Source organism: Octodon degus, unplaced genomic scaffold (genome assembly GCF_000260255.1).
Source record: "Octodon degus isolate 3935 unplaced genomic scaffold, OctDeg1.0 scaffold00268, whole genome shotgun sequence".
NCBI classification, from domain to species: domain Eukaryota; kingdom Metazoa; phylum Chordata; class Mammalia; order Rodentia; family Octodontidae; genus Octodon; species Octodon degus.
In genome coordinates this window covers 1,300,517-1,328,368 of record NW_004524844.1, presented here as the reverse complement: position 1 = coordinate 1,328,368, position 27,852 = coordinate 1,300,517, and the positions used below count along the sequence as shown (strand labels likewise).

Below are 27,852 nucleotides of genomic sequence, written 5' to 3'. Positions count from 1 at the left end.
CACAAGCTCAGGGGGCCCCAGTAACATCAGCCAGCGGGGAAGGGGAGCCACTAGGTGCATGGAAGGGACAGCGACTAGAAACTGTTGCGGACCAGGATAGGAGGCCCCGGGGTCCCTGGGCCCAGTGCGCTCCCGCCAGAAGCGCACCTCAGGGACCTGCGCTGCTCTGGAGCTTCACTGAAAAGTGGCGCCATCCTCACCCCATTGTGCAGCTGGAAGCCAAGGCACAGAGAGGCAAACCATTTACCAGGAGCTACACAGCTTGTGAGGGACAATATTTGCCACCAAGATTTGACTTGTTTCTTGTTTTCTTCTACTTTTTTTTTTTTATTGCCAGGGCCTCACATGTGCCAGGTAAGTACTGTGCCTCTGAGCTACTTTCCCAGCCCCAAATGTCCTCCACCCCGGGAGAGGGGGTATTAGTATTCCAGGCTTGGCTTGCACTTATGATCCTCCATGGGGGGAGGGGCAAAAACCCCAGATTCTTCTGCCTCAGTCTCCTGAATGCTGGGATTACAAGCCTGTGCCACCACATCCCGATTCAAGTAACACTTGAGACAGGTCTCAGTATGTAGTCAAGGATGGCCTCGAACTCCTGCTTCAGTCTCCTTGAAAGAAAAGATTTTTATCAGAAATACCAATTAATTCTTTCTTTGTTCGTCTTTTGGACACAGAGTCTCAATATGCAGTTGGGCTGGCCCTGAGCTCACTTTGTAGCCCAGTCTGGTCTCGAACTCGCAACGGTCCTCATGCCTCAGCCTCCCTAGTGCTGCCATTACAGGCATGCACCATCATGCCCAGCTTTCTTTTTTGGGGGGAGAGATACTAGGGATCAAACTCAGGACCTTGTACTTGCCAGGCAGGTGCTTAAGTCGCTGAGCTATCTCCCTAGCCCCTTATTACTTTTTTTTTTTTTTTAAAGATTTTTTATTTATTTACTTATTTTGTGTGTGTGTGTGGCCAGCTCAGCCCACCAGGGGGCGGGGCTGGCTGGCATGTGGTGCTGGGGGATTGAACCGCGGTCTCTGTGTTTTGCTAAGCTCAGCTTGTTCTAAGTAGGTGCCTTAGACCACTGAGCCATCTCACCAGCCCCTAGCCCCTTATTACTTTTGAGACAGGGTCTTGCTATGTGGGTCAAAGTGGCCTTGAGCACTTACGGATCCTGCTACCTCAGTATCCCAAGTAAGTGCTGGGATTGCAGGTGTGCACCACTGTGCCCAGCAAAAATAGTTAGAATTAGGTGAAATTAAAAATTCAGTTCCTCAGAGGCACTGGCTGAACGCCAAGACCCTGAGTTCACGCATGGCCGGGCATTCCTGGCTAGCGAGAGAACAGCTCTGCAGCAGAGGCCGCGCTCTCTGTCCTCCTCCGCGGACCTGCAAACAGCCTGGGGAAGCCGACGCATTTGTCATCCTGTTCACAGAGGAGGACACGGCCAGGCAGAGGAGACACCAGCCAGAGGACATGCCGGGCACAGCGGGAGTTGGCCACAGGCTGCTGCCGCCCTTCATCAGTGCTGCTACTCTGGCGCTCTTCCCAGGACGGAGGCAACGCCAGGACGCAGCCCCAGCCCACCCACCCCTCGCTGTACAAAGCCCTTGTCCTCAGAAACCTGTATATAAATCGTTCTTTTCTACCAGCTCTGGCCGCCTGTCTGTGGAAGGGACAGGGCACAGATGGTGCCATTTCGCCTTTGGTTTTCAGTTATTTCTTCTTTGTGTATAGTACCAGGGATTGAACTCGGAACCTTGAGCTTGCCAGGCAGGTGCTTATACCACTGAGCTATATATAACCCTGGCCCCTGGTTTTTCAGTTATGGTGCAGTGTTTCATTCTGTTGTCTTTCTCTTTTCTGTTTTTCTTTTTGATACAGGGTCTCGCTATGCAGTTCAGGCTGGCCTTGAGCTCACTTTGTAGCCCAGGTTGGTCTCCAACTCGTTCTGATCTTCCTGCCTCGGCCTCCTGAGTGTTGGGATTACAGATATGCATCGCTGTGTCCAGCGCTTTTCTTTTCTCCTTTGTCTGTTTGAGACAGAGTCATGTGACTTAGCCCAGGTTAGACTTGAACTTGCCATCCTCCCGTCTCAGGCTCTCAAATGAGATTATACGAGTGCGCTGCCAGGCTTGAGTTCTTGTTTTCTGTAGACTCCTGGGACCCAGGGCCAGTGCTGGGTAATGCCAGAACTCAGATATGAAGGAAAACTAGCCTGGTCTGGCGTAGGATCAGAGTTTTGTTTTTCCTTTGTTTGCTTTTTATGGTTTTTTTTTTTTTTTGTAGTTGTTTTCCTTGTTTATTGTTTTTTTTAATTTTATTTATTTATGTGTGTGTGTGTGTGTGTGTGTGTGTGGCCAGCTCAGCCCACCAGGGGGCGGGGCTGGCTGGCATGTGGTGCTGGGGATTGAACCGCGGTCCCTGTGCTTTGCTAAGCTTGTTCTAAGTAGGTGCTTTAGACCACTGAGCCATCTTACCAGCCCCCCCCTTTTTTTTTAATTTTATTTTTTGTTTATTGTTTTTTTGAGACAGCTTCCAGCTGTGCAGTTCAGGCTGGGCGTGAGTGAGCTCAATACTTAGCCCATGCTGGCCTCAAATGCAAGGTGATCCTCTTGCCTCCCCTCCCCTCGGAGTGCTAGGATCACTAGCACTACTATATCAGGGATCGAGTCTTTGAGAGAGATCTGGGATCTGAGAGCCAAGGGATGGGCTGCCACGCCCTTCCGGAGGCAGCCTGGGAAAGCTCCGCGGGAAAGGACTCCTGAGCCAGAGAGTGCGGGTTGTGACCAGCCAGATACTAGAGGTGCTAGGGTATAGGGCAGGGATGGCGTCCCAGGAGTAGACAGAATGCTGGCCACGCCTGGTGGTGCACGCCTGCCTCAGCCTCCTCCAGTACTCAGGAGGCTGAGGCAGGATGGCGGCAGTGAGTTTGAGGCCAGCCTAGATTACACAGCAAGACCGTCTTTGAAAACAAAACCCCCAAGTCTAGAAAGTGAGATGCTCAGCAGCAGAACCTCCATAGATGTCGCCACCAGGCGTTTGGGAGTCGCCCCTGAATCCCCTCCGGACTTCACGAAAACGACCTCCTCCGCCTGTTTCACAGCTGCGGATGCTGAGGCCCAGCCAAGGCCAAGGGTTTGTTCAGGAATCAGTGAACCCAGGGAATTGGGATGTCAAGATAGCCTGAGGCTGGTCAGGCAGGTCGCCCCCTGCGGGCCATCAAGTATCCTGCAGCCCTCAGTCGCTAGAGGGAGTTACGTGACTTCCCCTCAAAAATATGGCGGACAAAGCGAAAGGAGCGGCCCCTAACAAATATGGCGGCCAAGGCTGGACGGCTCCGCCCCAGCAGAGCCGTCCGACGCCCTACGTGACGTCTCGCCCCGCACAACCATGGCCGCCAAGATCTGCTCCTTTGATTGGGCAATCCGAGAACGGTCCGCCTTCTGGTGGGTTGTCTCTATCCACGCGCGAAGCATCTTGGCCAATCAAAAGACAGAAGTGTGTTCGCGTAGCCTAGGTTACGTCACTTCCTCCGCCCCTGAAGCAAAGGATAAGAAACCCTGCGCCAACATTTCCTCCTTTCCCGGGCGTCTGCCGAAGATGGCGGAGGGGCAGGTTCGGCTCTCTGCGGGTTGGAATGGCATGGGGTCGTGCGGGATCCGGGCGGGGACGGAGTTGTATCCTGTTTTCGTTTTTTTCTGTGATACGAAATTTATAGGTGACACTTAGGCAAAGTGGGACCGCTTGACATGTGGGAAATCGGTAACGTGGGCTTAGACGAAACTTGCTGTGTTTAGATCCAGAGCGGACTTAAAATTAGGGCGTTCTCTGAGGTGAAAAGCAATGATGGGAGTGCCAGGGCAGAAAGATCCAGTGGTTTGTTTTTTTCTTTATAGTTAGATCTCTTACTGTGGGCCCTATCGGTCGGGATCTGGCAAGATGAATTAATTAACTTGTGCGACCCCGGCCGTGCCGACACGCAAAAGTAGCCGGCGTCGTGGCGCCAGGAACTGGCCAAGATGGACGCAACTGTTAAGCGCGAAATGTGGGAGCGCTACTGTAGCTTCTCTGTAATGTCTGGTGTTTTAATTTAAATCCTCTTCAGCTGCAGCCTATGGATGGGTCTGTCGGCTCTTTTGTCCTTTTCATGGGGCTGGTGGATACCTTGAAGGCGCATTGCTCCTGTGGCCAAAGACGCGGGGATGGCGTCGCATAAAAGCGTCCCAGCACTGGCCGCTGCGAAACAGCGGAGGCTTCTGCTCCCTGCCTGGCCGTGGAGCCCCTGTACACGAGGTCGAAGCTGGGGGGGGGGTCCTTATTGAGGTGCTCCACGTTTTTTAGTTGCTTTGTTGGGTGGGGAGCCCACAATCGCGGTGGGCAGATGCAGGCAAGGGGCAGCACGTGCTTCTGGGCTTGGTTGAAGAGCGGTTCTTGCCTATTCCTGAAACGGGTGCCAGCCTCAGTTTTTACGTGGCAAAATGGGGCCCTGGAGATTTTTTAGCCAAGAACTTGTCAGGGGGAGTCTGGCTTTAGATTTTGTACATTTGTTCACTGCCCCCAGTAATCAGGAAGTGGCCACATTATTGATAGGTTACAGTATACAGTAAGGGTTAGAATAAGAGTTTTGGTCGTGCTGAGGCTGCTGAGGATCAGCTTCTGCAAGTTTCCCTGGGACCTAGAAGCAATTTGGGCTTTGCACTGGTCGTCTTCACCTTATCCCACCTGAAGCTGTCTCAGGTGCTTAAGGAATTCGTGGCAGCGCTGGGTGTGGTGAGGTTCATCTGTAGGCTAGCTACTGGGAAACTGGTGGCAGCAACCTCAGCCCAGGCATGAGCTTACCCCGGCAACGAGGGAAGATCCTCTCTGAAAAGACCAGAAACAGAAGAAAGCCTGCAGTTCACACAAGTGGCTATAGTTACAGCTGGGTGACTGGGGACTGTTTACAGTCGGGTGGAATCTTGGTCATTCTTGCCTGTGAAGCACCAGAGCCGAGTTCTACGTGTCTAAGCTCACCGCCTGCTGGGTCACCCTTTGCCTCCTTGTGGGAATTTCTTTAGCTGCAAGTGACTGGGTCTGGCAGGACGCACCTGGGTAAAGTGGGGTGTGGTCTCATGACACCTTGTCTCCTACAGGTCCTGGTGCTGGATGGCCGAGGCCATCTCCTGGGCCGCCTGGCGGCCATTGTGGCCAAGCAGGTACTGCTAGGTAAGTTTTTCTGCCCACTTCTCCCTGCCTTTAGCTCTTACTGGAGGTCAGTGATGAGCAACAATCACCATCTTTCGTTTGAGTCTCACGACCATGAGATCAACCCCATGCACCGCTCTGAGACCTGCCAGCTGCCAGCTCGAAAGTGATTCTGGTTGAGAGCCGCCTGCTGTGTGACTTCTGAGTGGGAGGCTGGCCTGCTCTTATGTATCAGTCCATTGATAGGATGATGTTCCCTTGTTCTCTTCCCCACTAGGCCGCAAGGTGGTGGTTGTGCGCTGCGAGGGTATCAACATTTCTGGCAATTTCTACAGAAATAAGTGTAAGTCAGAGCCCAGATGACTGCTGGATGGGGTCTCCCCATGGGGGCTGAGGCTCCTTGCTCTGCAAGCAGGAAGACCCTGGGGCTCTGGGGGCTGTCAGATCTGACAGACCAGGCAGGCGTCCTGTGCTCTCCCCCCAGTGAAGTACTTGGCCTTCCTCCGCAAGCGGATGAACACCAACCCATCCCGCGGCCCCTACCATTTCCGGGCCCCCAGCCGCATCTTCTGGCGTACTGTGCGAGGTGAGCCAGGTTGAGACTGGGCGGTGGGCGGTGGGGCTGGTGGCTGGTGATGAGGACTTCTCCCACTCGTGTTCGAGTTTCCCAACCATGAGAAGACTCCACATGCACTACCATCTGAGGCCACTGAGCTGGTGCTGGAGGGGAACTGAGTGTCCTGTGAGCCCTTCAGCAGCCTCTACCACTCTGTCCCCAGGGATGCTGCCCCACAAGACCAAGCGAGGCCAGGCTGCCCTGGACCGCCTCAAGGTGTTTGATGGGATCCCGCCACCCTATGACAAGGTGCGCCAGGCCTGCTCCCAGCACCTGTCTGTCTGGCGTCTGTGATGTTTCATAATTACCTACATTGTTTGAGCCTTCTGAAAAGAACACTGACTGAGACGCCCACCCCAGCAGCATCTGTCCCAAGTCCTCTCCCCAGCGCTCTAAGCCCCTCTCTGTCCACAGAAAAAGCGGATGGTGGTTCCTGCTGCCCTCAAGGTTGTGCGCCTGAAGCCAACGAGGAAAGTAAGTTCCAGGTCGCAGTGGGTATAGGGGTGGGGGCTTCCTGGTGGGGTAAAGGCAACGTCCCCAAGCCTGGCAGATGATGGCTTTTTCTCACGATGGTCTTCGGATGCCACTGTGGGCAGTGCCGATAACGCCAAAGGCTCAGCTGATGCCAGCAGTGGGGAGCTGGACAGGGAGTGGGGGTGGCCTCTTGAAGGGTGGGCAGGGGTAGATACCCTCGCAGGTAGGACTCCTGCCTCTGGCCCCAGTCTAAGCTGGGGGGTGATAGTAGGGACTGAGTCTGTCCTACTAAGTTTGCTCCTACATCCTGTGAGTGCTAGGCTAAAGACTGGCACCCGACCCACCTGTCTTCACAGTCTCTTTCCTTCTGCAGTTTGCCTACCTGGGCCGCCTGGCTCATGAGGTTGGCTGGAAGTACCAGGCAGTGACAGCCACCCTAGAGGAGAAGAGGAAGGAGAAGGCCAAGATCCATTACAGGAAGAAGAAGCAGATCATGGTGAGAGCTGCTTCTCATAGCTGCACTGCCCAGCTGTTTGCAGCCCAGGGCAGCCACTAACCCCCAGCTATCATTGTCCCCACAGAGGCTACGGAAACAGGCTGAGAAGAATGTGGAGAAGAAAATCAGCAAGTTCACAGAGGTCCTCAAGACCCACGGACTTCTGGTCTGAGCCCAATAAAGACTTTCTGCCTCATGCTTGGCCTGGCTTGCCCTTCCTCCAGCGCCGCCCTGGGATGTGGGGGCCCTAGGGGCAGCTGTCTGGGTGCCACAGGCCCCCTGGGGCCCCAAGCTGGGAGGAAGAAAGCACTGTAGTCTCTGCCCAAAGTCTTCCCGTGAGGGTACTTGAACAGCTTTAAGTCTCACACGATGGAATTTCTAACCTTGAGGAGAACCTTAGAGAAGGAATAGAACTACCACCAGGTTCCTGCTGGGGCACCCTGCCCCTGTGGCCTAATGCCGTACTCTGTGGTTGTGGGATGGCCAGAGGCACACATACGGCACTGCAGCCTCACCACTTGGCCTTCCCTCTCACCAGAATCAAATAAATTATTTTTAAGCAAATGTGGCGTCTTTGCATGTGTGCTGTGGAGGCAGGTCTTGGGAACATGGCCTTCACTCGGGAGGGCACTTACACAGGCAGTACCTCAGATAAATGAGCTTGATGCGCCTTCTCTAATGTAACTTGTAGATCTTAACACAACCTGTGGTGGCTGTTGTATTCGTTTGGTTAAAAGCTGTGTAACTCGGGACTGCAAAGTAGCAAATTGTCAGTTTGGAGACAGTCTTGTAGTTGAGGCTGGCCCAGGTACGGATGGTGTGCCACCCAAGCCGGCAGGGGATTGCTAGTTTTAAGAGGGTCCCCATCACCTGGTGTTAGGAAAGGATGTGAGTTTATAACGTGGGCTTGCTAAATCCCTAAGTCAATTTAGGGTTTTTTTTTTGTGCAGAACCAGGGATTGAACTCAGACCCTTGTGCTTACCAGGCAACCCCTTACTCTACCGAGCCATCTCCCCAGCCCCCCAGCTTGGGAAGGTTTATTAGGGAATTTTGTCCCGCTCAGGCCCCATCTAGGTGATAGCTACTGCACTTCTCGGATAAGCTGTGGGAGATTCCACCCTAAGTATTCTGCAGAGTGAGGACGCCAGTGCCCCGTCACAGTTCCCCAGTTCCCAGGGGCTGTCCGGGGTAGGTAACTCCTAACACAAGTGCAGAGAGCGCAGTGGGCCGGGTGTTTCTCTGCCAAAACCAAAGAGCCTGGCTAGCTGTTCAGAGCCTTAAAAGCATAAAGTTCTACATTCGGTACTTCCAAAAGCAGCATCCTTTTAAAAAGACTTGAAACAAGATCAACTTGGAGAACAAAGTGGGACAATTACCAACTGAGACCCTGTTTCAAAAAGTGTAAGGGGGCCGGGAAGAGAGCTCAGACAGAATAAGCGCTTGCCTGGGAAGCGCAAGGTCCTGAGTTCAATCCCCAGTTTTGCAAAAAAAAAAAAAAAAGGTTGAGCTGTAGCCCAGTGTGGGTCCTGGTTCAGTACTGCAATACAGATCTGCGTTCTACGCAGTACCCATTACCACGTAGGCCTAATTACATTTAAAGCTAATAAAACTGAAACCTGTTTCTCGGTTATCAAAAGGTACATTTCAAGTACCAAGGCTAGGGTGCTGGACAGAAGGACCTCCCCCCATCACAGTCTGGGGCGAAGTAGACAGGTGAAGAGAAACTGACAAAAGACTGAAATCCCGGGGCAGGCCCCGCCCCACACAACAATGGCGGAGCCGTAGTGCGCCAAGGATCCTTGTGCCTATCCCACAGGAAAATGGCTGCCACCATGACCTTAGGTTCCATGCCTAAACCTACACCACCACGCGGTCTCCGAATTCCAAGCGAACAGACGCCCCGCAAAAACATGGCGCCATCCTTACAAGTATCGCGATAGCGTAAGCCACGCCCTCCCGTCACACGGTGCTCTCGGGCGGCAACGCTAGGTGGAAATCTCGCGAGTCTCTGCGCCGCTTCCAGCTCCTCATTCCTTCACTAGTATGGCCGCGTTCGTGTGGTCCCAGAATCGCACGGTTGGTTAGTGCCACCTGTCGATCAAAATCGCTCCCAAAGCACCGCACACAGATGTGGGTCCGCCTCCTTTCGTCATTTCCTGTCTGGCCCCTGGACAGTCGATAAGGAAACCCGCACGCCGCCGTCTCTCTCTTTTTTTCTGCCGGCTGGAAAGATGGCGGATATTCAGGTGGGTGCTCGGAGCTGGGGCCAAGGTGCGTGTCCCGCCCCCAGCTTCCCGGGAGCGTCCGCTAGGGCAGGACCTCGGGCCCCGTTTGGAGTTTATTCCGGGCGTCTTCCATCTGCTAGGTACTAACGGGGGTTACGGCAGTGTGCATTTTTTAAAGTAGATTAATGCTTCCTGAAGCCTGCGAGCTTTTACGTTAATCGATTTTGAAGCGTCTTAGGATTTAAACTCTTAAAACTTAAAGAGTTAGAAGGTGATGTCTTGAATGTTTCACTGAAAGTTTAATTCTGCGGGTGAGTCCTAAGGGTAGCGGGGAGGTGTGCTAGAGTATACAAACTGAACAGTCGGAATTCGACTTAAGTAAGAGCCACCTGTGGATTACAGGTAGCTTTGGAGTGGGTGTGTGGTACGGGGAGATTCTGGGGTGCTGGGCCCCCACGGGTGGCATATGAGACTAATGCTGTAGTGTGGGACCTGGGGGCGCCGGGAGAGTCACTTCCTGCCCCGGTCTCGGCCCGTTCCAAGCTCATCCACGTCTCCATCCCTGTAGACAGAGCGCGCCTACCAGAAGCAGCCGACTATCTTCCAAAACAAGAAGAGGGTTCTTCTGGGAGAAACTGGCAAAGAGAAGCTCCCTCGGTACTACAAGAACATCGGTCTGGGCTTCAAGACCCCCAAAGAGGTGAGGGAGGAACCATAGAAGAAAACGGAACATCCCTACGACTGCACGTGGGGGAGCAGCGTTGCCCGGACTGCTGTGCCGTGGGTGTGCTGGGGCTGCTGGGAATTGTAGTTTGTGTTCCAGGGCCACGCCCCCAGTTGTGTTCAGAACCTATCTAGCGCTCACTCCACTGCTCTTCATCCTTTTAGGCCATCGAGGGCACCTATATTGATAAGAAATGCCCCTTTACCGGTAACGTGTCCATCCGGGGGCGTATCCTGTCTGGTGAGTGGAGACTGGAACCCTGAGCTGTGGGGAAAAAGAGGGCTGGGGCACTGGCAGATGATGTCTGTTCTCACGATGGTCTTCAGAAGCCTGTCACGGCACTGCTGAGAAAGCCGGTTGGCAACACTGATGCTAGAAACAGGATTGGGGGACCCATGATTCCCGGCATGCCCTGAGATACCTGTGATTGCTTTTCCAACAAGACCTGACTGAGCCATGATCTTACTGCCCCCACCCCCAGGTGTGGTGACCAAGATGAAGATGCAGAGGACCATTGTCATCCGCCGGGACTATCTCCACTACATCCGCAAATACAATCGCTTTGAGAAACGCCACAAGAACATGTCGGTGCACCTGTCCCCCTGCTTCAGGGACGTCCAGATTGGCGACATCGTCACAGTGGGCGAGTGCAGGCCCCTGAGCAAGACCGTACGCTTCAACGTGCTTAAGGTCACCAAGGCTGCCGGCACCAAGAAGCAGTTCCAGAAGTTCTAACTCCACCTGGCCACCCCCAAGGGAATAAAGTTATTCTGACTCTTGACAGAGCAGGGTTGGATCTGTCACGTCGAGGGTCCGGGTGTGGTGGATGAAGTGGCCTGGCTGTCCAGCCTGCTGCTTCCCTAGCTCCTTTTTTGGCCCATGTCACTTCTGGGCACCTGACCCCACTTTCCAGTCCCTAGGGAGGAAGTGAGGTGAAGGGTGCCCTACTTCTGGGTTTTGCCTGGGCCTCCTGCTTCCCCATCAGCTAACAGGGCGCCCTGAGCTCCCACACAAACACCTAGGCAGGGCAGGCCCCTCACCAGGTGTCCAGTGAGTGGTGAGTGCCAGGCCCCAGGCTCTGGAAACATCACCAGAGATATGCCGGTTGGGCTTTGAATTTGCCCTACTGGAGATAACCCAGGGGCTATTCGCCCCTGGGCCACCCCTAGGGGAGGGGCCTCCAGGACAGAGGGCAGCTTAACCGATGAACAACATCCCCAGGTCCTGCTCCCCCACTCCCTACCCCTTTTGAGAACGATTTTGATAAGCTGTACATTCTGGGTTTGAATGCATGAACCTCCTGCCTCAGCCTCTCCAGTGCTGGGATTACAGGTGTGCACCACCTCATCTGACTTGAATCCTAGCGCTGGAGGAAGCAGGGTCCTCAGCTGACCCGAAAATGGGAAGTTGAGAACTCTAGCAGACAGCCCTTTTAAACAGGGCCAGAGGGGACTGCAGAAACTTGGGACTGGAGAGGAGGCTCCATAGGCCAAATGCCCAAGCATTCAGAAAGAATGATACAATCCCAGTAGGGGGGAGGCTGAGGCAGGAGGATTGCTGCAAATTGAAGGCAGAACTATGCAGCAAGAGCCCATGAAAGCAAGAGCAGAAGAGAGACTTGCACCTGGAGGAGTCCAGGCTGCCCGAGGCAGCAGGTGTTGGTGTCCCCTGTTGTCGTCTTCACCCGGGGCTCACCGGTGCTTGAGTCCCAGGTCCTTGCCCCCCAGGCCTGTACCAGCGTCTGAGGTGCACCCCTGGTACAAGGGTTGGGAGACAGGGCCCTGAGAAAAGGAGCGGCGCCGCCGCTGGGAAGGCACAGCCGGCTCGGTGCTGTCGCTGTCTTTTACGAGGGCAAGGGCGGGGGCACGGAGGAAGTGGCCGCAGCGAGGGGAGGAAGGGTGGTGGGCGGGGGCGCAGAGCCTTCAGAGAGGGGCGGCCGAGGGTGCGGCCCAGGCCGCAGGTGCTTCCGCTCAGGGTGGGGCGCTGTTTACAACAACAGCCTGCACCCCGATTTCCTCCCAGCAACATTGGGGAGCCTGCTTTGCAGCCCAGCACCTCGGTTCCCAGGCAGACTGCATTGCAGACCACGGGCCTCAGTCGGCCCGGCCCTTGCCAGCAGCGTCTACCCTCCGTTCCGCTGCGGCCCCTCCGCCCTCCCCTCTGCCGGGGCCCAGCCTGCTCCCTGTACTCCGCGCAGCCAGCTTGCTTGCTTCCTTTCAGTGACAGGGATTGAGCCTAGGGTCTCTGTACACCTCCACCTCCAGCCCTTTTTTGAGACACTGCCTCACTAAGAAGCTGAGTGGCCTGGGCTGGACTTGAATTTGAAATCCTGCCTCAGCCTCCCAGAGTACTAGGATTATAGGCACGAGCCTTCTTCCGTGGTGCCCCACCGCCCTTGGTCCCTCAGACGCTTGTCTTCAAATCTTCATCAGCCTCTTTCCACTTGGCAAGTCTCCAGGCCCCCAGCACGCTGCACGGCCTTAGTACTCACCCACTCAGGTGGAACCCATTTCCTTCCTGCCTAATGATGGTGCGCACAGATGCCGCTGTGGTTGCCCTGGGCCGAGGCGCTTGTCCCTTCTGCCCAGGCGATGCAGCTGCTGCGGGCTGGGGCACTGGCCACCCGTTCTTCACTCCAGGGTGCTCTGCCTGCTTGGCCTGGGATGAAAGCACCCCAGCCCCAGCTCCATTTCAGCACCCTGCTTCTCACCTCCCACCCCAGGGAGAATCCAGCACCGACTGTGTCCGAGCCCTGAGCTGATGATGGTCACACAAAGGCCCCATGGAGCTGTGCACTGGTGTACAGGGCTCTGGAGCAGACCCAAGGCCCTTGGCAGGTAGCCGCAGATATGTTATGTGGTTGTGGAATATGTTACGTGGTTGTGGAATCCTGGCTTATTTGTTTGCTTGTTGTTTTGCGGGGGGGGGGGGGGGCAGTTAAGACGGATAAACTGCATAACCCAGGCTGGTTTCAAAACACTGGTGCCCCTGCCTCAGCCTGGCAAGTGTTGGGATTACAGGCATGCATCACCATACTTGGCTCCTGACTTTATTATAGCGAGCCTGGTAAAATGCCCCGGATGTTGAGTATTTTAGCATGCTTATGGAATATTTTTGTCCAGTGTCTTATGTGCCATTGTCATTTCATAGGAAAGTTGGCTCTGGGTAGGCTTGTATTTTTGCACAGCTGGGAATCAAACTCAGAGCCTTTTTACTTAGCTACATCCCCACCCTCTTTAAAAACAGTTTGGGACAGGATCTGGGTTGAGTTGCTCAGTGTGGTTCTCTTGCCTCAGCCTCCCAGCAGGCCTGTGTCACCAAGCCTGTCTCCGGGGCAGTGTTCACAATCATGCCTGGAGCAAGGCAGGTCGTGCTTGTGTCCTATGGACTGCTGCCCCAGACCTAGGGCAGTTCTGCCCAGTGTCTCATTAAGGCCAGGCGGGCCAGCCGCAGCCCCCTGTGGGCTATTACAGTAGCAGCCCTTCGGGCCTGGGAATGGGCCCTGGGGCCACGCCCAGGTTATGCTCCAGCAGCCCGATAGGTTTTTTTGGAGGTGCAGTAAAGAGGAAAGATAAAAGAAGCCTTTATGAACTCCAAAGACCCGGAGAGGATTGAGGCCGGATGAGTCAGGTAGGTCCTCCGGCCTGACAAAGAAAGCTGAGGCTTTTATGGACTTCTGCTAGGGGTGGAGTTTGAGGGGGATGTTTAGAAATACCTGAGGAGGGGCCAGAGAGATAGCTCAGTAGAGGAAGTGCTTGCCTGGCAAGCACAAGGTCCTGAGTTCAATTCCCCCATACCGCAAAAAAAAAAACAAAACCTGAGGAGCTGATTGGGTCTTCCTGGTGGCAGCAGCAAAGGTGAAAGGAAACTTTACCTTGGGCTGGGTTGGAGAAGCCGGGAGGTGGCCTCTGGGAAATAAGCTGTTGGGGCCAGGGAGATGGCTCAGCGGAATAAGTGCTTCCCTGGCAAGTGCAAGGGCCTGAGTTCAATCCCTGGTTCTGCAAAAAAAAAAAGAAAGAAAAGAAAAAGAAATAAGCTGTTGTTCTGAGGGCTTCAGCCATATTAGATGACCACCATAATAATACACTGGTTCATGACCTGCAGAGTGTGGTGGCACATACTTATATTCCCAGCACTCCAGAGGCTGCGTCAGGACACAAGCAGGTTCAAGATCAGCCTGGACTACACAGTGAGATCCTATCACAACAAAATAAACAAAACAGGTCTGGTGTAGTGGGGCATACCTGTAGTCCCAGCACTTGGGAGACTGGAGCAGGAGGACTGCCAAGAGTTCCAGGCCAGTCTGAGCTACAGTCTGAGCTACAGGGTGAGACAAAATTAGGGGCCGGGGAGATGGCTCAGTGGAATAAGCGCTTCCATAGCAAGCGCAAGGGTCTGAGTTCAATCCCCGGTTCCGCCAAAATAAATAAATAAAATTTAAAAAGATGCAGTATCTGCATGAAACCTCTCTAGGTGGCTTGTAGCACCCAATATAATGTAAATGCTATGTGAATAGTTGTTACACTGTTTACTGTTCAGGAGATGGAGACACGGGAAGAAAGCCTATGCACCTTCAGTTCAGTACAGATACAATCTTATTCTCCGAAGTGTGCTATTTGGGAGGCAGCACTGGCCCTCCTTTGACCCGGCCCCCAATAATCTGTAAACTGTTCAGAGGTCTCAGCCTGTGTCTGAGCAGCCCTGCTGTAGGTCCCAGGTCTATTACTACTTCTTATTTAGTGGTGCTGGAGATGGAACCCAGGGCCTTGTGCATGCAAGGCAAGGGCAGAGCCACCTCCCCAGGCCTCTGGTATATCTTACAGCCTTCACCTCCCGCTTGTTTCCACAGTAGGACAGCAGGACATGCCAGAGACACAATGTGAAGCTTCCTCAGTGGCCCTTCATTATTGCCTTCGGTCCTGTGCCAGCCCCAGGGGGTGGGTGCTGGAGCCAGCAAGCCCCATCGGGACTGCCCTCAGAGAGCTGGCCACCCAGAAGGTTCTGTGGGGACCATAACAGTCACCTGGTCAGGTAGGGAGGGGACTGAGGGATCAGGTGCCACTCCTGACACCCTGCCTAGGAGCCCCGTGCCCCTGGCCAAGCCTTGGTTCCACACACCCTCTCTTAGGAGATAGGTACAATTATTGTTCCCATTTTTCAGATAAAGAAGCCAGAGGGCAGGTGGTGATGCATGCCTGTGATCCCAGCACTCCAGAGGCTGAGACAGGAGGATGGTTACAAGTTTGAGGCCAACCTGAGCTACATAATGAGTTCAAAGCCAGCCTGAGCTCTAAAGCAAAACTCTAAACAAACAAACACCTTAAGAAAGGACTGGAGAGGGCCAGCCAAATAGCTCAGCCGATTAAAAGCCCTGCAAGCAGGCATAGGGGCCGGGGGTTCCAGCCTCAGGCCTGCCTCGCCAGCGCTGGGTGCTGTGGCTGGGCGCTGTGATTGAGGCTGGGCATGGTGGCATGCGCCTGTAATCCCAGCGCTTGAGAGGCTGTAAACAAACTACGAGGGCCGGGGAGCTAGCTCAGTAGAATAAGCGCTTGGCTGGCAAGTGCAGGGTCCTGAGTTCAATCCCTGGGACCGCAAAATAAGTAAATTTATTTTTAAAATTGTGTGTGTGTGTGTGTGTGTGTGTGTGTGTGGCCAGCTCAGCCACCAGGGGGCGTTCTGGCTGGCATGTGGTGCTGGGGGATTGAACCGCGGTCCCTGTGCTTTGCTAAGCTTGTTCTAAGTAGGTGCTTTAGACCACTGAGCCATCTCACCAGCCCCATAAAATAAATAAATTAAAACAAAACAAAACAAAACAAAAACTACGGCTGGGGAGATGGCTCAGTGGAATAAGTGCTTCCCTGGCAAGCTTAAGGGCCTGAGTTCAATCCCCGGTTCCGCCAAAAAACAAAAAAAAATTACGAGTCTGATCTAGTAGTGAGACCCTAAACACCCTGTAGACCCTTCCATAAAATAAAATAAAATGATATACAGTGTGAAGACACAGGAGTTTGTTCCCGGGTCAAAAACAACCAAGTTTCAGAGAAGTGGGTCTGGAATTTGGGCTCGGGTTTCTGCTCGGGTGTGATGACCTTCCATGGACACTGGGTGGCGCTGCTCGCAGAGGCAGAGTTGGCGCAGATCAGAGCAGCCCTCGAGGGAGCTCCTGGAACAGAGGATACCCGCACCGGCCAGCTTCCGGCCCTCACTACCCGGGCTGGAGGCGATCGGAAGGGACCGGCACCTGCTGCGAATCACTCAAAGGGCCGGCGTGGTCATTTTGCAGGAGACCCTGCGGCTCATGTATGGGAGGGCCTGGGGGGCCCCAAGCGAAAGCCTAGGGCATCCCCACGGCCCAGGGACCCGCGGCAGGCCCCAAGGCACCCAGGGCACCTAGCAGGGATTCCTGGTCCCTACCGAGGAGCCTTGAGGCCTTTCCGGTTTGTTTTGTTTTGTTTTGTGGAACTGGGGATTGAACTCAGGCCCTTGCACTTGCCAGGGAAGCGCTTATTCCACTGAGCCATATCCCCGGCCCCTTGTTTTTGTTTTTTTATGAGCAGAATATATTTATAGAGAGAAAGAAAGCTCCTATCCAAGAGAAAGGCAGGAGGGGGGCCCCGAGCGGGTAGTTCCCCGGGAAGCTGTCTCTTCCAGGGACTTTTATAGTGTAAAACCATGTGGGGCTAAGGTAGAGAGAATGGAAACTCACTTAGGTGGGCAGGAGGTGGGACAAAACTATGGTACATGAACATTTGAAGCATAAAAATTTGTTACCTAAGCAAGTCCCAATCCAGAATTCATGAAAGAAAAGCAAACTCATACCTATGTCCAATGATCTCAGTGGATGACCTCCAAATGATACAGGGAGGTAAAACTCCCGACCTGATCTCAGGTGGGTGACCTCCAAACCATATAGGGAATCTCCAAATGACATAGGGAAAAACCATCTCCGGACCTAACCTGCACGAGTTCGTATTCTCTAAAACCGAAGAATGAATTTTAGGAACAAATGGAGGTTATGACCAGAATATATTTATTGAGAGAAAGAAAGCTTCTGTCCAAAAGAGGGACAGGAGGGGGGCCTGAGCCAGTAGTTCCCCCTTGAAGCCTTTCCTGTGTTTTTTTTTTATGAAACCGGGAATTGAACTCAGGCCCCTTGCACTTGCCAGGAAAGTGCTTTACTCTCTACTGAGCCATCTCCCTGGCCCACATCTTTTTGCTTTGTCTTTTTGATCACTTTTTTTTTTTTTTTTTTTTTTTTGGTGGGACCAGGGATTGAACTCAGGACGCTGCGCTTACCAGGCAAGTGCTTATTCTATTGAGCTATCTCCCCTGCCAATGCTTTGTCTTTTTGAAACTCTGCAGCTCAGGCTGGTTTTGAGCTCACTTTGTAGCCTAGGGTGGTCTCAAATTCCCAAGGAGCGTCCTGCCTCAGCCTCCTGAGGGCTGGGATTATAGGTGTGTGCCACCGTGCCCCACACGTTTTGGTTTTGAGACAAGGACTGGCTGTGTACCTCCAACTGGCATGGCACTTGCTGTCCTGTTCCCTCGGCCTCTCAGTGCTGGGTTCACCTGCGTGGGCCATCACACCCTGCTTGCTTGTTTGTTTTGAATCGGAGCTAATTGTTTCTACCTCTGTCTCTTCCATCTGTTCTACTTAACAATCACCTATGGGTCAGGGAGATGGCTCAGTGGAATAAGCGCTTCCCTGGCAAGCACAAGGGCCTGAGTTCAAACCCTGGTTCCGCAAAAAAAACAAACAAACCCAATCACCTATTTGACTGCCCTCCTGCCTGCCCATCTACCTGCCCATCTCCCTCCCCCCCATGGAGGTTGAACACAGGTCTTCCCACTGAGCTACATCCTCATCCTTTTTTATTTTTTTATTTTGAGACCTGGTGTCACTAAACCGCTACATTCCCCAGATGGGGCTATCATTTTATTTATTTATTTATTTATTTTTATGTATTTGGTACAGGGTCTCACTACTCAGCTCAAACTTGTAGTGACCTTCCTGTCTCCGGCCTCCCCAACGCTAGGATCACAGGTGTGCATCACCGCACTCAGCCTAGCGGGGCCCCAGAGGTGGAGCCGGCGTGACATGAAGGACCAGGGATTGAACCCTGGTCCCTGGGCTTGCCAATACAGGCACTTAGCCTGCAGAGCTATCTCACCAGCCCCATGAGCTATCATTTTCAATCCTCCTGTCCCAGCCACTCTACATGCAGGAATTATAAGCCCATGCCACAGTTTACCTTGCTGTCTACTTTTCTGTCGCTTGACCTATCTGCCTACCCTGCTGTCTGTGCATCTTACCTGGGGAGGCTGCTGGTTTGCAGGATCTGAGGAGTCAGTCTACAGCCATACTACCCTGAAAGCACCCGATCTCGCTGATCTGCAAAGCTAAGCAGGGTGGGGCCTGGTTAGTACTTGGATGTGAGAATCGGGGGAGTGGGGGAGGTAATAGAACCCAGGAGCGGTGGGGGACCCCATGGTGGTCGGCAGAAGCCAAAGAAGAGGGACGAGTTGCAGTGGCGGTTCCATCGGCTCCCAACTCATTCAGCAGGATCCTGGCAGAGGTAGACACCTTCTGGTAGAGAGAGCCACTCTGGCAGCCGGGCCTCAGTGTGCGAGGTGGGTGGGGGCTGGAGGGTGCCGAGTCAGAATGCAGCCCAGACCCCCCGGGCGAGAGACGACCTAGCACATTACACAGGTGCTTGAGCGGCTAAAAGTGGGGCAGACCCTACATCTGCCATACCAGGATCTTGGGGACATTGTTCCAGGACCTCAGAAAACATAAATGGAGCCAGGCGTGGTGCTGCCCCGGTAATCCCAGCACTGGGAGGCTGCGCTGGGAGGTTTGCCCTGAGTTCGAAGCCAGCCTACACTACTTAGTGAGCCCGTGTCTGAAAAACAACCAGATGAACAAAACAAGATGTAAGTGGGGCAGTGCGGGCCAGAGAAATGAGGCCTTTGGAGAATGGGGGTGGCCGAGGAGTTCCTGGCACAGTTACCCCAGAGCCGGACGCGCACTCAGCAGAAGGTCACTTGCTTCTCTTCCCCGCCCAGCCCGGGAGGGAGACACGGGCCGGGAAACCGCCCCCAGAAAGGCTGGGCCTCGGCTGCTGGGGTGTGCCCTGCGGCTGGGGGTGGGCCCAGCTCGGGAGGGAGAAGCGGCCTCCCACAGGGCGTGAGAGAGGAACTGGGGTCTCCAGTCACGGGAACTCCAGGGCCGCAGGCGGGAAGGACACGCAGTGGGAGCGATCGCCGGCCGATCGCTGCACACTGACGGAGGGGTGAGGGAGGACGCCCGGCTGGACCCCGGGGCTGAGAAGAGTGGGCAGAACTCCAAGGAGCGCATTTGGGCCTCTCCAGGTTCTGTAATTAATTAACCATACGAAATCAAATTAGGGGGTGAAAGTTCACTGAGCTGGAGGGCATTATTGTCAACCTGGCCTGGACCCCCCAATCCTGGGGTCCCTCCTCCGGGCCTGGGCTGCGTCCCGAGCCAGCGGAGGAAGGGGCGGGGCGGGCCCCGAGTCAAGTCACGTGTCCCTCCCGCCCCAGGTCGCCCTCAGCATGGGGGAGCCCCGGCCTCAGCCCTGGGCGCTTGGTCTCCTGCTTCTGCTTCTGCCTCAGACCTGGGGTGCAGGTGAGCGGCGGAGTTGGTGGGCGTGGGCGGGGAGCAGGACGGGCCGTCCGAGGAGGCAGCGCTGTTTTTCCCCAGCCCAGCTGCCCACCGGCAGCTCTTCTGCACTCTCCTCTGCTGGCCTTGTCCGGAAGCCACCGGTACCCTCTCTGGGCCCTTGTCTGCTTTCTGTGGGTCCTTGTCCCTCTCTGGGTCCCTATCCCCCCTCTCTCCAAGTCAGTCGCCTCACTGGCTGGAGTTCTGTCTCAGGCTGTGTCCTCCACCTCACAGACTGTCCCCCACAACTGTCCCCGCAGAGAATCATCTGTCGCTCCTGTACCACCTTACCGCCGTGTCGTCCCCAGCCCCGGGGTCGCCTACCTTCTGGGTGTCGGGCTGGCTGGGGCCGCAGCAGTACCTGAGCTACAGCAGCCTGCGCAGGGAGGCTGAGCCCTGCGGGGCCTGGGTCTGGGAAAACCAGGTATCCTGGTACTGGGAGAAGGAGACCGTGGACCTGCAGAACAAGGAGAGCCTCTTTCTGGATGCTCTCAAAGCCCTGGAGGGTAAAGGTGGGGCCGGACCCGGGGTCTGAGGGAGGAGGCTGGACTGGCCCGGGTCCTCACCGTCGGCCTGCTGTGTCTCAGGCACACCAGGTTCCTACACCCTGCAGGGCCTGCTGGGTTGTGAGCTGGGCCCTGACAACGCCTCGGTTCCCACCGCCCGGTTTGCCCTGAACGGTGAGGACTTCATGGAGTTCCACCCGGTGAACGGCAGCTGGATGGGTGACTGGCCGGAGGCCCTGAGGATCAGCCAGCAGTGGCAGAAGCAGGCCGAGGCGGTGGGCAAGGAGCGGGCCTTCCTCCTCAGCTCCTGCCCACAGCGGCTGCTGGACCACCTGGAGCGGGGCCGAGGGAACCTGGAGTGGAAGGGTGAGCGCTCTCAGCCCTCGTCTTTATTTGACTTTTGGAGACAGTCTCATGATGTGATCCATGCTGGCCTTGAACTCACTGTGGAGCCCCTGGAATGCAGCGATTCTCCTGCGTCAGTTTCCCCAGTCCGGGGATGACAGGCAGGCTGCGCAGTCTCCACACACCCCCACCTCAGGTGCTCCTGGCCCAGCCACATACATTCCTATTCCTGGACGCTGTTTACCAGCGCTGCCTGTCCTTGGCTCCCAGGTTCCGCAGGCCGAAGTCCCAGCTCTGAGCCTTACTGTCCCCCTTCGCCCCACCCAGTGCAGTCACTAAGTGCCCAGTAGCTGCATCGAAGTCCCGGACACAGCTGACCAGTCTCCTGCACGCCCTGGTTGGGCTCTGAGCCTTGCAGCTGTCCTGCCTCCTCCTGGGCACCCACCTTCCCTGTCCCTGGGGATCTGCCTGGGGGTCACCTCCTCTAGGAAGCCCTCCTGCCTGCTCAGGACAGGTGGCTCCCTGGGTTCTGGGCAGGGAGACAGGCACATGTGTCCTCCCACCCGGAGGACATGGGCTGCTGAGAGGTGTCCCCAGGTGGCCCATGTAGCCACGCTTTTTTAATTATAGAAATGTTCAAGTTCATTGAAATAGAGGGAATAGGTTTTTTTGTTTGTTTGTTTTTTAGATAGGGTCTGCTGTGTAGTCCAGGCTGGCCTTGAAGAATTCGCAACAATCCTTTCTTTTCTCTGTTTGAGACAGGGTCTCACTATTCAGTGCAGGCTGGCCTTGAGCTCATTGTGTAGTCCAGGCTGATCTCAAATGATCCTCCTGCCTCAGCCTCCCAAGTACTGGGATTATAAGCGTGTGCCACCATACTGGCTAATATCATTTCTGTGACAATACTTATCAACACACTAGGCATGGTGGTGCACGCCTGTAATCCCACCACCTAGGAGACTGAGGCAGGAAGATTGCTGTAAGCATAAGGCCAGCCTGAACTACATGGCAAGACCCTGTCTCAAACAACAAATTGGTGGTTCTTATTGGCCTATGCCCTCTCCCACCTCCTCAGATTAAGCTTTGGTAATTTCACATGTAGAATATTTCCTGTAGTAATACATCAGTGTTGCCTAGGTGTAGTGGCACACAGCTATATCCTAGCACTATGGGAGGCTGAGGCAGGAGTATTACAATTTCAAACCCAATCTGGGCAATTTAGCAATTTAAGAAGACCCTCCCTGTCTCAAAAAAAAGCAGCACTGGGGGGCCAGGGAGAGAGCTCAGTGGCATAAGTGCCTCCCTGGGAAGCTTAAGGTCTGGAGTTCGATCTCTAGTAACCCCCCACTGAAAATAAAAGCACTGGGGAGTTGGGCGTGGTGGCTCACACTTCTAACCTGGAACTCCAGAGGCTGAGGCGGGAGGGTTGCTGAGAATGCAAGGACAGCCTGAATTACACAGCAAGACCCAGTCTCCAAATCATCATTATAATAATAGTAATAATAGAAACGGGGGGGGGGGGAGACAGACAGTGCAAAAGCTCTAGGTTGAATCCCCAATAATGAAAACAAAACAAAAAACTCCGGGCAGGTCACTCTGTCAAGCTAAGGTTAACGTCCTGAAGTGCTCAGTTCCTGTTTGTCTTCCCTGCTAGAAATGCTTCCTAAAGTTTGAAGAGGACCTGCCAGTCTGCATATGCTTTCAGATGCACCATTTCTTTAGTGCCTTTTACCTTTTTTTTCCTTCTGTTTTTGTTTTTATGCTTGGTTTTTGGAGCCAGTGTCTTGCTATGTAGTTGAGGTTGGGCTTGAACTCACCATGTAGCCCAGGCTGGCCTCAAACTCCAAGTGATCCTCGGGCCTCAGAGGACTGGGAGGACAGCATCTTTTTTTCTTAACTGCTCAGTTTTAAGAACTTTTTGCGTCTGGGAGCCAGTCCTTTGTCAGCCAGTGCCTTGCAGCCTGTGTTCTTGGCAGATTTTCTCTTAACATCTTTCATGAAGCGGAAGTCCAGGAGGTTAATGAAATCCGAGTTCCACCCTCTGGACGGAGTTTCTCACAGGCAGAGTGAGCTGTCAGCACCGAGTCCGTGCGTGGTCACCCACACCTTCTGTCTGGCTCTGCGAGTCAGAGGGGTTTTCATGGTACATTTAGGGCTATACTTTGACTTCAGTTACTTTTGTGATTGTATCTTCTCTCTCTGTGTGTGTGTCTCTATCTCTGTCTGTCTGTCTGTCTGTCTGTCTGTCTGTCTGTCTCTCGCTTGCTTGCTCGCTTGCTCGCTCACTCTCGCTCTCTCCTAGTTATTTTGCGTTTTGCCAAGGCTGGGTCTTGTTCTTCCTCTGTGTGGGGGCCTGCCCCTTAGCTCAGCTCTTTAAGTGGCTGCTTCAACAAAGCAGTCAGGCTCAGGTTGCTGTGGTTCAATCCCCACAACTCAAGCCAGCCAAACCTGCCCTGAAGGCATTCGGAACAACAACAAAAAAAATCCTTCCTCTGTCCGTGCTGTTGTGGAACATGGTTGTCTTTTGGTTCTGTACAGTGGCAGATTGATCCTTCTAGATTTGATTGTGGTTTAACTTTTTTTGTTTGTTTTGTTTTGCTTTTACTTTTTTTTTTTTTTTTTAAGGTTTCTCACTGTGTAACCTACACTGACCTCAAACTCGTGGTGATCCTTCTGCCCCAGCCTCCCGAGTGCTGGGATTGCAGGTGTGTGGCACCACGCTGAGCAATCACCCGGAACTTGGGTCCTCAATCAACTTCAGAAGACATTCCTATAATTTGAAGCTTTTTTTTTTTTTTTTAAATATAGTTAGTGCAGGGTCTACATGGTCTCACTACACAGCTCGGACTCGTAGTGACCCTCCTGTTTTCAGCCTCCCCGGTGCTGGGATTACAGGTCCCAGTGTCAGTCGCCCTCTCAGCGCCAGGGCTCACAGGGCACCAGGAGTTGAACCCCAGTCCCTGTGTCAGAAGGGATTCCTGAGTTTCACTTTGTCTAAGTATTGTGAACTCGCAGATACTGTCATTCATTTTATACTGGTCTGGAACTCCAGGGCTAAAGCAGTCTTCCTGCCTCAGTCTCCCCACCAAGCTGGGATGACAGGCGCCGCCTCCCCAGGCTCCTACTTGTTTTATCCTTCCTGTCCTTGGCTGTGGTCTACCCCTTGGGTCGCAGCAGTCAGGGGCGCAGGCCTCAAGCCGCCAGCATTGCTCTGGAGCCTCCTGCAGGTCCAGGTCTGGGCTGGGCTGGGCTGGGCTGGGCTGGGCTAAGCTAAACTAAACTAAGCCAAGCCCGGCTGATTCTCCCCCCTCCTCAGGCACCAGCTTTGCCAGTGGCCTTGGCCCTTGCCCCTCACTGCAGGGAACCCTGCGCTGCTTCCTATCTTGGCCGGATCCGGTCCCAACCATCTGCACAAGTATTTCCTCACCTGCACTGTCAGCTTTGCTTGCGTCCATTTTTTAAAATATTCTTTATTTTTTGCAGTGCTGGGATTAAACCCAGGGCCTTCACACTGAGCTACATCCCCACCTTTTTTATTTGATTTGATTTTTTGCATTTTAAAAACTTTATGGTTCATTTTATTTATTTATCAGTACATTTTAAATTCCTTTTTTTTTTTTTTGTGGTACTGGGGATTGAGCTCAGGAGCCTGCACTTGCCAGGCAAGCGCTTCTACTGAGCTATGTCCCCAGCCCTATCAGTGCATTTTAGACGTACACAATGACATTCATCATTGAGAATTTGTACCTGCACATGACAAACCTAGCTTCTTTTTTTCTCATTCATTTCTTGTCCCTTCTTTCCCTTCCTTTCCTTCCCCTCCTTTATACCCCTCCCCATTGAACCTTGTGGTCAGATTTCCTAATGCCTACGATACATTTTGGTTCTGGTTTACACTTCTGGTCTCTCACTCCAGAGAAACAATGTGGAATTTACACGCATGTGTCCAGTTTCTTTCACTGAAGAGCATGGTCTCCAGGGGCAATCCCTTTAGCTACAAATGTCTCAAGCCTGTCCTTCTTTAAGACAGAGCAGTACTCCATTGTATCTTCTTTATCCATTTATCTGTTGCTGGACATTTGAGCAGTTTCTAAGATGTGGCTGCCTACAACCTGGCCCTTCTGGTTTTGACACAGAGTCCTGCTAAGTTGGCAAGCTGGATGATCAACCCTCCCACCTCAGCTTCTCAGAGAGTGCTGGGCTTAGAGGGGCGAACCACTGTACCTGGCTCCTTATGAATATGCCCATACTTTTTTATTTTTATATTACCCAGGCTGGCTGGCTTTTTTTTTTTTGTACCGGAAATGGAACTCAGGACCTTGAGCTGGCCAGGCAGTCACTGTGCTGCTGAGCTCTGTGTCCCGCCCTGGCTGGCCTTGGACTTCAGGGCTCAAGTGATCCTCCTGCCTGAGGCTCCTCAGTGCCTGGTGTCGTAGGCAGGGGCCATTACTCCCAGCAGTTCGGGTCTGGACCTGGATCTCTATTTTCATGTGCTCTTGGGAAATGCACAGGCGTGGGCTCGGCAGGTAGACGGAACATGATCAGCTGTCGTGGCTGGTGCCGCCTTCTCCCAGCAGCTGGGTGCAGTTCTGGTCCCTGCAGACTTTCCAGAAATTGATCCTCCGGGTCCTGTACGTTGGCTGGTCGGATGGGTCTGTAGTGGGGTCTCCTTACTCTTTCATTTTCCATTCACTGCTGACACATTCACATTCTTTTGTGTGTTTTTAAAATCTTATTTATTTATTTGGTACAGGGGCTCACGCCGCAGCTCAGACTCCTAGTGGTCCTCCTGTCTCAGCCTCCCCAGTGCTGGGCTTACAGGTGTGGGCCACCACGTTCGTGGTTCCAGGGCTGGCTCAGCATGTAGCACTGGGGATGGAACCTGGGTCCTTGCACTTGCCATGCACGCGCTTACACGGCCTAGCTGTCTCCCAAACCCTACGTTCACATTCTTGGCCATCTGCCTGAGTCCTACTTTTTTATTTATTTATTTTAATTTTTTTTTGCAGAACTGGGGATTGAACTCAGGCCTTTGCACTTTTGTGTGTGTGTGTGTGTGTGTGTGTGTGTGTGTGTGGCCAGCTCAGCCCACCAGGGGGCTGGGCTGGCTGGCATGTGGTGCTGGGGGATTGAACCGCGGTCCCCCTGTGCTTTGCTAAGCTTGTTCTAAGTAGGTGCTTTAGACCACTGAGCCATCTCACCAGCCCCATAGCCCTACTTTTTAAATAAATGTTTATTCTAGTTTTTTGTTTTGTTTTAATATATTTTGTACAGGGTCTTACTCTGCAGCTCAGACTTGTAGTGATCCTCCTGTTTTCAGCCTCCCCAGTGTTGGAAGTACAGGTGTACACCACCCCTGAGACTCAGTGGCTGCCTCGGCACACCCTGGGGCAGGGCCAGCACAGCATGTGGGGCAGGGGGTCGAACCCCCATCCCTGTGCTTGCCTAAGCAGGTACTTAGTCCACTGAACTATCTTGCTGCGCCCCGCCCCCCGCCTTTTTTTTCTTACCCAGTTTAAAACTGGAGCTTTCCCCAGGGAGATGGCTCAGTGCCATAGTCCCTGCCTGGCAAGCTCCAGGGCTGGAGTTTACCCCCGGTACTCCCCCCGCCAAAAAAAAAATCTGGACCTTTCTCAGACAGGCATGGTGGCCCACGCTATAATCTGAGCATTTAGGAGGCTAAGGCAAGAAGGTCTGTGAGTTTGTGGCCAGCCTAGGCTACACTGTGAGACCCTGTCTTAGAACAAAACAAAAGACCAGATTCCTAGAGCTTTTGCATCTGGGCGTCTGAGTCCCCCGCCTGACCACGCAGCGCCTCCATTTCTCCGTGCTGTGGTGTGTGGTGACCTTGTTCTACCTTGTCCCCCTGAGCTTAGTGCTTTGGATAGCTCCCGCAGGTGGCCCGCGTATACCCGCCATTCTGTGGTCTGCTTCTGTCCCTGAGCGTGACATCCTCAGGCGTCCACCATGCTGTAGACAGCCACAGTTCTTTTTTTCACTTTTATGTTTTGCGGTACGAGGGATTGAACCCAGGACCTTGGCCCTGAGCTATATCCTAAGCTTTTTTTTTTTTTTTTGGTCTCTTTGAGACAGGGTCTCACTATGGAGCTCAGGCTGGTCTTGAACTTTCAGTGATCCTCCTGCCTCAGCCACATGAGTGCTGGGATTACAGGCGTGCGCCACTATGCCCAGCACAGTTTTATGTTTTATTTTGAGACAGGGGCTTACTGCATTGCTGTGTTGCTCAGCCAGAGCAGAAATTTGTGATCGTCCTGCCTCAGCCTCCCCGAACTCTCGGCTCAAGGCCTGTGTGCCCCTCCTCCACCTTCATGATTTAACCCGTGGCTGCCCTCAGTAAGGCTGCACAGCCAGTGTCCCTTGGACATGCTGACTTCAGCTTGGGGAACAAAGCCCCTGAGGTACAGTGCTGGAGCCAGGACAGAGCAAGCCTTTTTTTTTTTTTTTTTTTTCCCAGGAATCAAACTCAGGATCTTGCACTTGCCAGACCGGCACTTGTGCCTTATCTCTGGCCCAGAGCAAGTTTTTCTTCCCCAGCTAGAAACTGCATGCTTTACCCTGGCCCTTCGGAAGCCAGGTCAGCACTGCGATCCTCTATTTTCCTCTCCTCTGTTAGTTTTTGGTAGTAGCCCTGTGGGTCTGGTGAGAGGGTGTGTCTCACGGAGCGCTTCTCTTTGCTCTCCCTGATAACAAGTGACTTCATTATCTGTCATATGCCAGCAGTCATTTGTACAGTTTCTCGGGGGGGAAACGTGTATCTGAGTCCTTTGCCCTGCCCTTCTTATCTTTTTTCCCCCTCTTTGAGACAGGGTCTCAAGGTGCAGCTCAGGCTGAGCTCATTTTGTAACCCAAGCTAGTCTTGAACTCACAACAGTCCTCTTCAGGGTCCAAATGCTGGGACTGCAGGCATGTGCCACCACGCCCAGTTCTTTGCCTTTCTTTCTTTTTTTCACTTATGAGTCTTTAGTTCATTCTTGTTTTTTTTTTGTATTTAGGACAGTGTCTACAAGGTCTCACTGTGTAGATTGGACTCCTAGTGATTCTCCTGTTTACAGCCTCCCAAATGCTGGGATTATAGGTGCGTTTTACCATGCCCCTGAGTCTGTTGCCTAAACAGGTACTATAATCCACTTTAACCCACTGAGCTGTTTGGCCAGCCCCATTTTGATTTTTTGAGACAAAGTCTTGCTGTGTAGCCTAGGCTGGCCTGGAACTCGCTATACTCCTGAGCCAAGCATGGTGGCGCGCGCCTGTAATCCCTGCACTTGGGAGGCTGAAAGCAGGAGGATCGCTATGAGTCCAGTCTATATAGTGAGACCCTGTAGACCCTGTATCCACTATAAACTCAGGCCCTTGCACTTGCCAGGGAAGTGCTTATTCTACTGAGCCATCTCCCCGGCCCTATTTTTATTTTTAATTAATTTTTTCTTTGAGACAAGATCTCACTGTGTATCCCAGACTAGCCTTAAACTTGCTTCAGTTCTCTTACCTCAGCCTCTAGAATGCTGAGATTACAAGTATGCACCATGTAGTGTATGGTTTTTTTTTTAAAATTTATTTGTGGGGGGGGCAGCTCAGCCCACCAGGGGG

General features: G+C 53.4%; 3 protein-coding genes and 5 non-coding genes across 10 annotated transcripts in view; all 8 read left to right on the top strand.

The window, feature by feature from the left end:
• Positions 1 to 3,506: 3,506 nt before the first annotated feature.
• Rpl13a (ribosomal protein L13a) lies at positions 3,507 to 6,957 on the top strand. Of its 2 annotated transcripts, XM_004646450.3 has the most exons (8): positions 3,507 to 3,606; positions 5,124 to 5,196; positions 5,453 to 5,518; positions 5,660 to 5,761; positions 5,955 to 6,040; positions 6,206 to 6,265; positions 6,639 to 6,761; positions 6,847 to 6,957. In XM_004646450.3, the coding sequence occupies exons 1-8, from the start codon at positions 3,592 to 3,594 to the stop codon at positions 6,931 to 6,933; spliced, it is 612 nt and encodes a 203-aa protein (XP_004646507.1). In that variant the 5' UTR covers positions 3,507 to 3,591; the 3' UTR covers positions 6,934 to 6,957. The 2 variants fall into 2 exon arrangements, with proteins under 2 accessions (XP_004646507.1, XP_023562411.1); XM_023706643.1 differs by lacking the exons at positions 3,507 to 3,606; positions 5,124 to 5,196 and having other exon boundaries at positions 5,638 to 5,761; positions 6,847 to 6,941.
• Positions 5,240 to 5,323, top strand: LOC111814106. The gene has a single exon (XR_002819180.1). It is a non-coding gene; the product is annotated as a small nucleolar RNA Z195/SNORD33/SNORD32 family (small nucleolar RNA).
• On the top strand, positions 5,801 to 5,885 carry LOC111814105. Its single transcript, XR_002819179.1, has one exon. It is a non-coding gene; the product is annotated as a small nucleolar RNA Z195/SNORD33/SNORD32 family (small nucleolar RNA).
• On the top strand, positions 6,075 to 6,144 carry LOC111814098. Its single transcript, XR_002819172.1, has one exon. It is a non-coding gene; the product is annotated as a small nucleolar RNA SNORD34 (small nucleolar RNA).
• LOC111814099 lies at positions 6,337 to 6,423 on the top strand. Its single transcript, XR_002819173.1, has one exon. It is a non-coding gene; the product is annotated as a small nucleolar RNA SNORD35 (small nucleolar RNA).
• Positions 6,958 to 8,896: 1,939 nt separating the features above from the next.
• On the top strand, positions 8,897 to 10,489 carry Rps11 (ribosomal protein S11). The gene is made up of 4 exons (XM_004646449.2): positions 8,897 to 9,008; positions 9,556 to 9,687; positions 9,876 to 9,951; positions 10,193 to 10,489. The coding sequence occupies exons 1-4, from the start codon at positions 8,994 to 8,996 to the stop codon at positions 10,444 to 10,446; spliced, it is 477 nt and encodes a 158-aa protein (XP_004646506.1). The 5' UTR covers positions 8,897 to 8,993; the 3' UTR covers positions 10,447 to 10,489.
• Positions 10,004 to 10,090, top strand: LOC111814100. Its single transcript, XR_002819174.1, has one exon. It is a non-coding gene; the product is annotated as a small nucleolar RNA SNORD35 (small nucleolar RNA).
• An 8,355-nt stretch (positions 10,490 to 18,844) lies between the features above and the next one.
• Positions 18,845 to 27,852, top strand: part of Fcgrt (Fc fragment of IgG receptor and transporter) — a 12,724-nt gene continuing 3,716 nt past the window's right edge. Inside the window, exons 1-4 of one of the 2 annotated variants that reach the window (XM_004646504.2) lie at positions 18,845 to 19,083; positions 19,276 to 19,360; positions 19,654 to 19,905; positions 19,981 to 20,265. In XM_004646504.2, coding sequence (XP_004646561.1) covers positions 19,288 to 19,360; positions 19,654 to 19,905; positions 19,981 to 20,265 — 610 coding nt within the window. In that variant the 5' untranslated portion in view covers positions 18,845 to 19,083; positions 19,276 to 19,287. The remainder of the gene's footprint in view (positions 19,084 to 19,275; positions 19,361 to 19,653; positions 19,906 to 19,980; positions 20,266 to 27,852) is intronic. The other variant, XM_023706642.1, reaches the window with a different exon arrangement.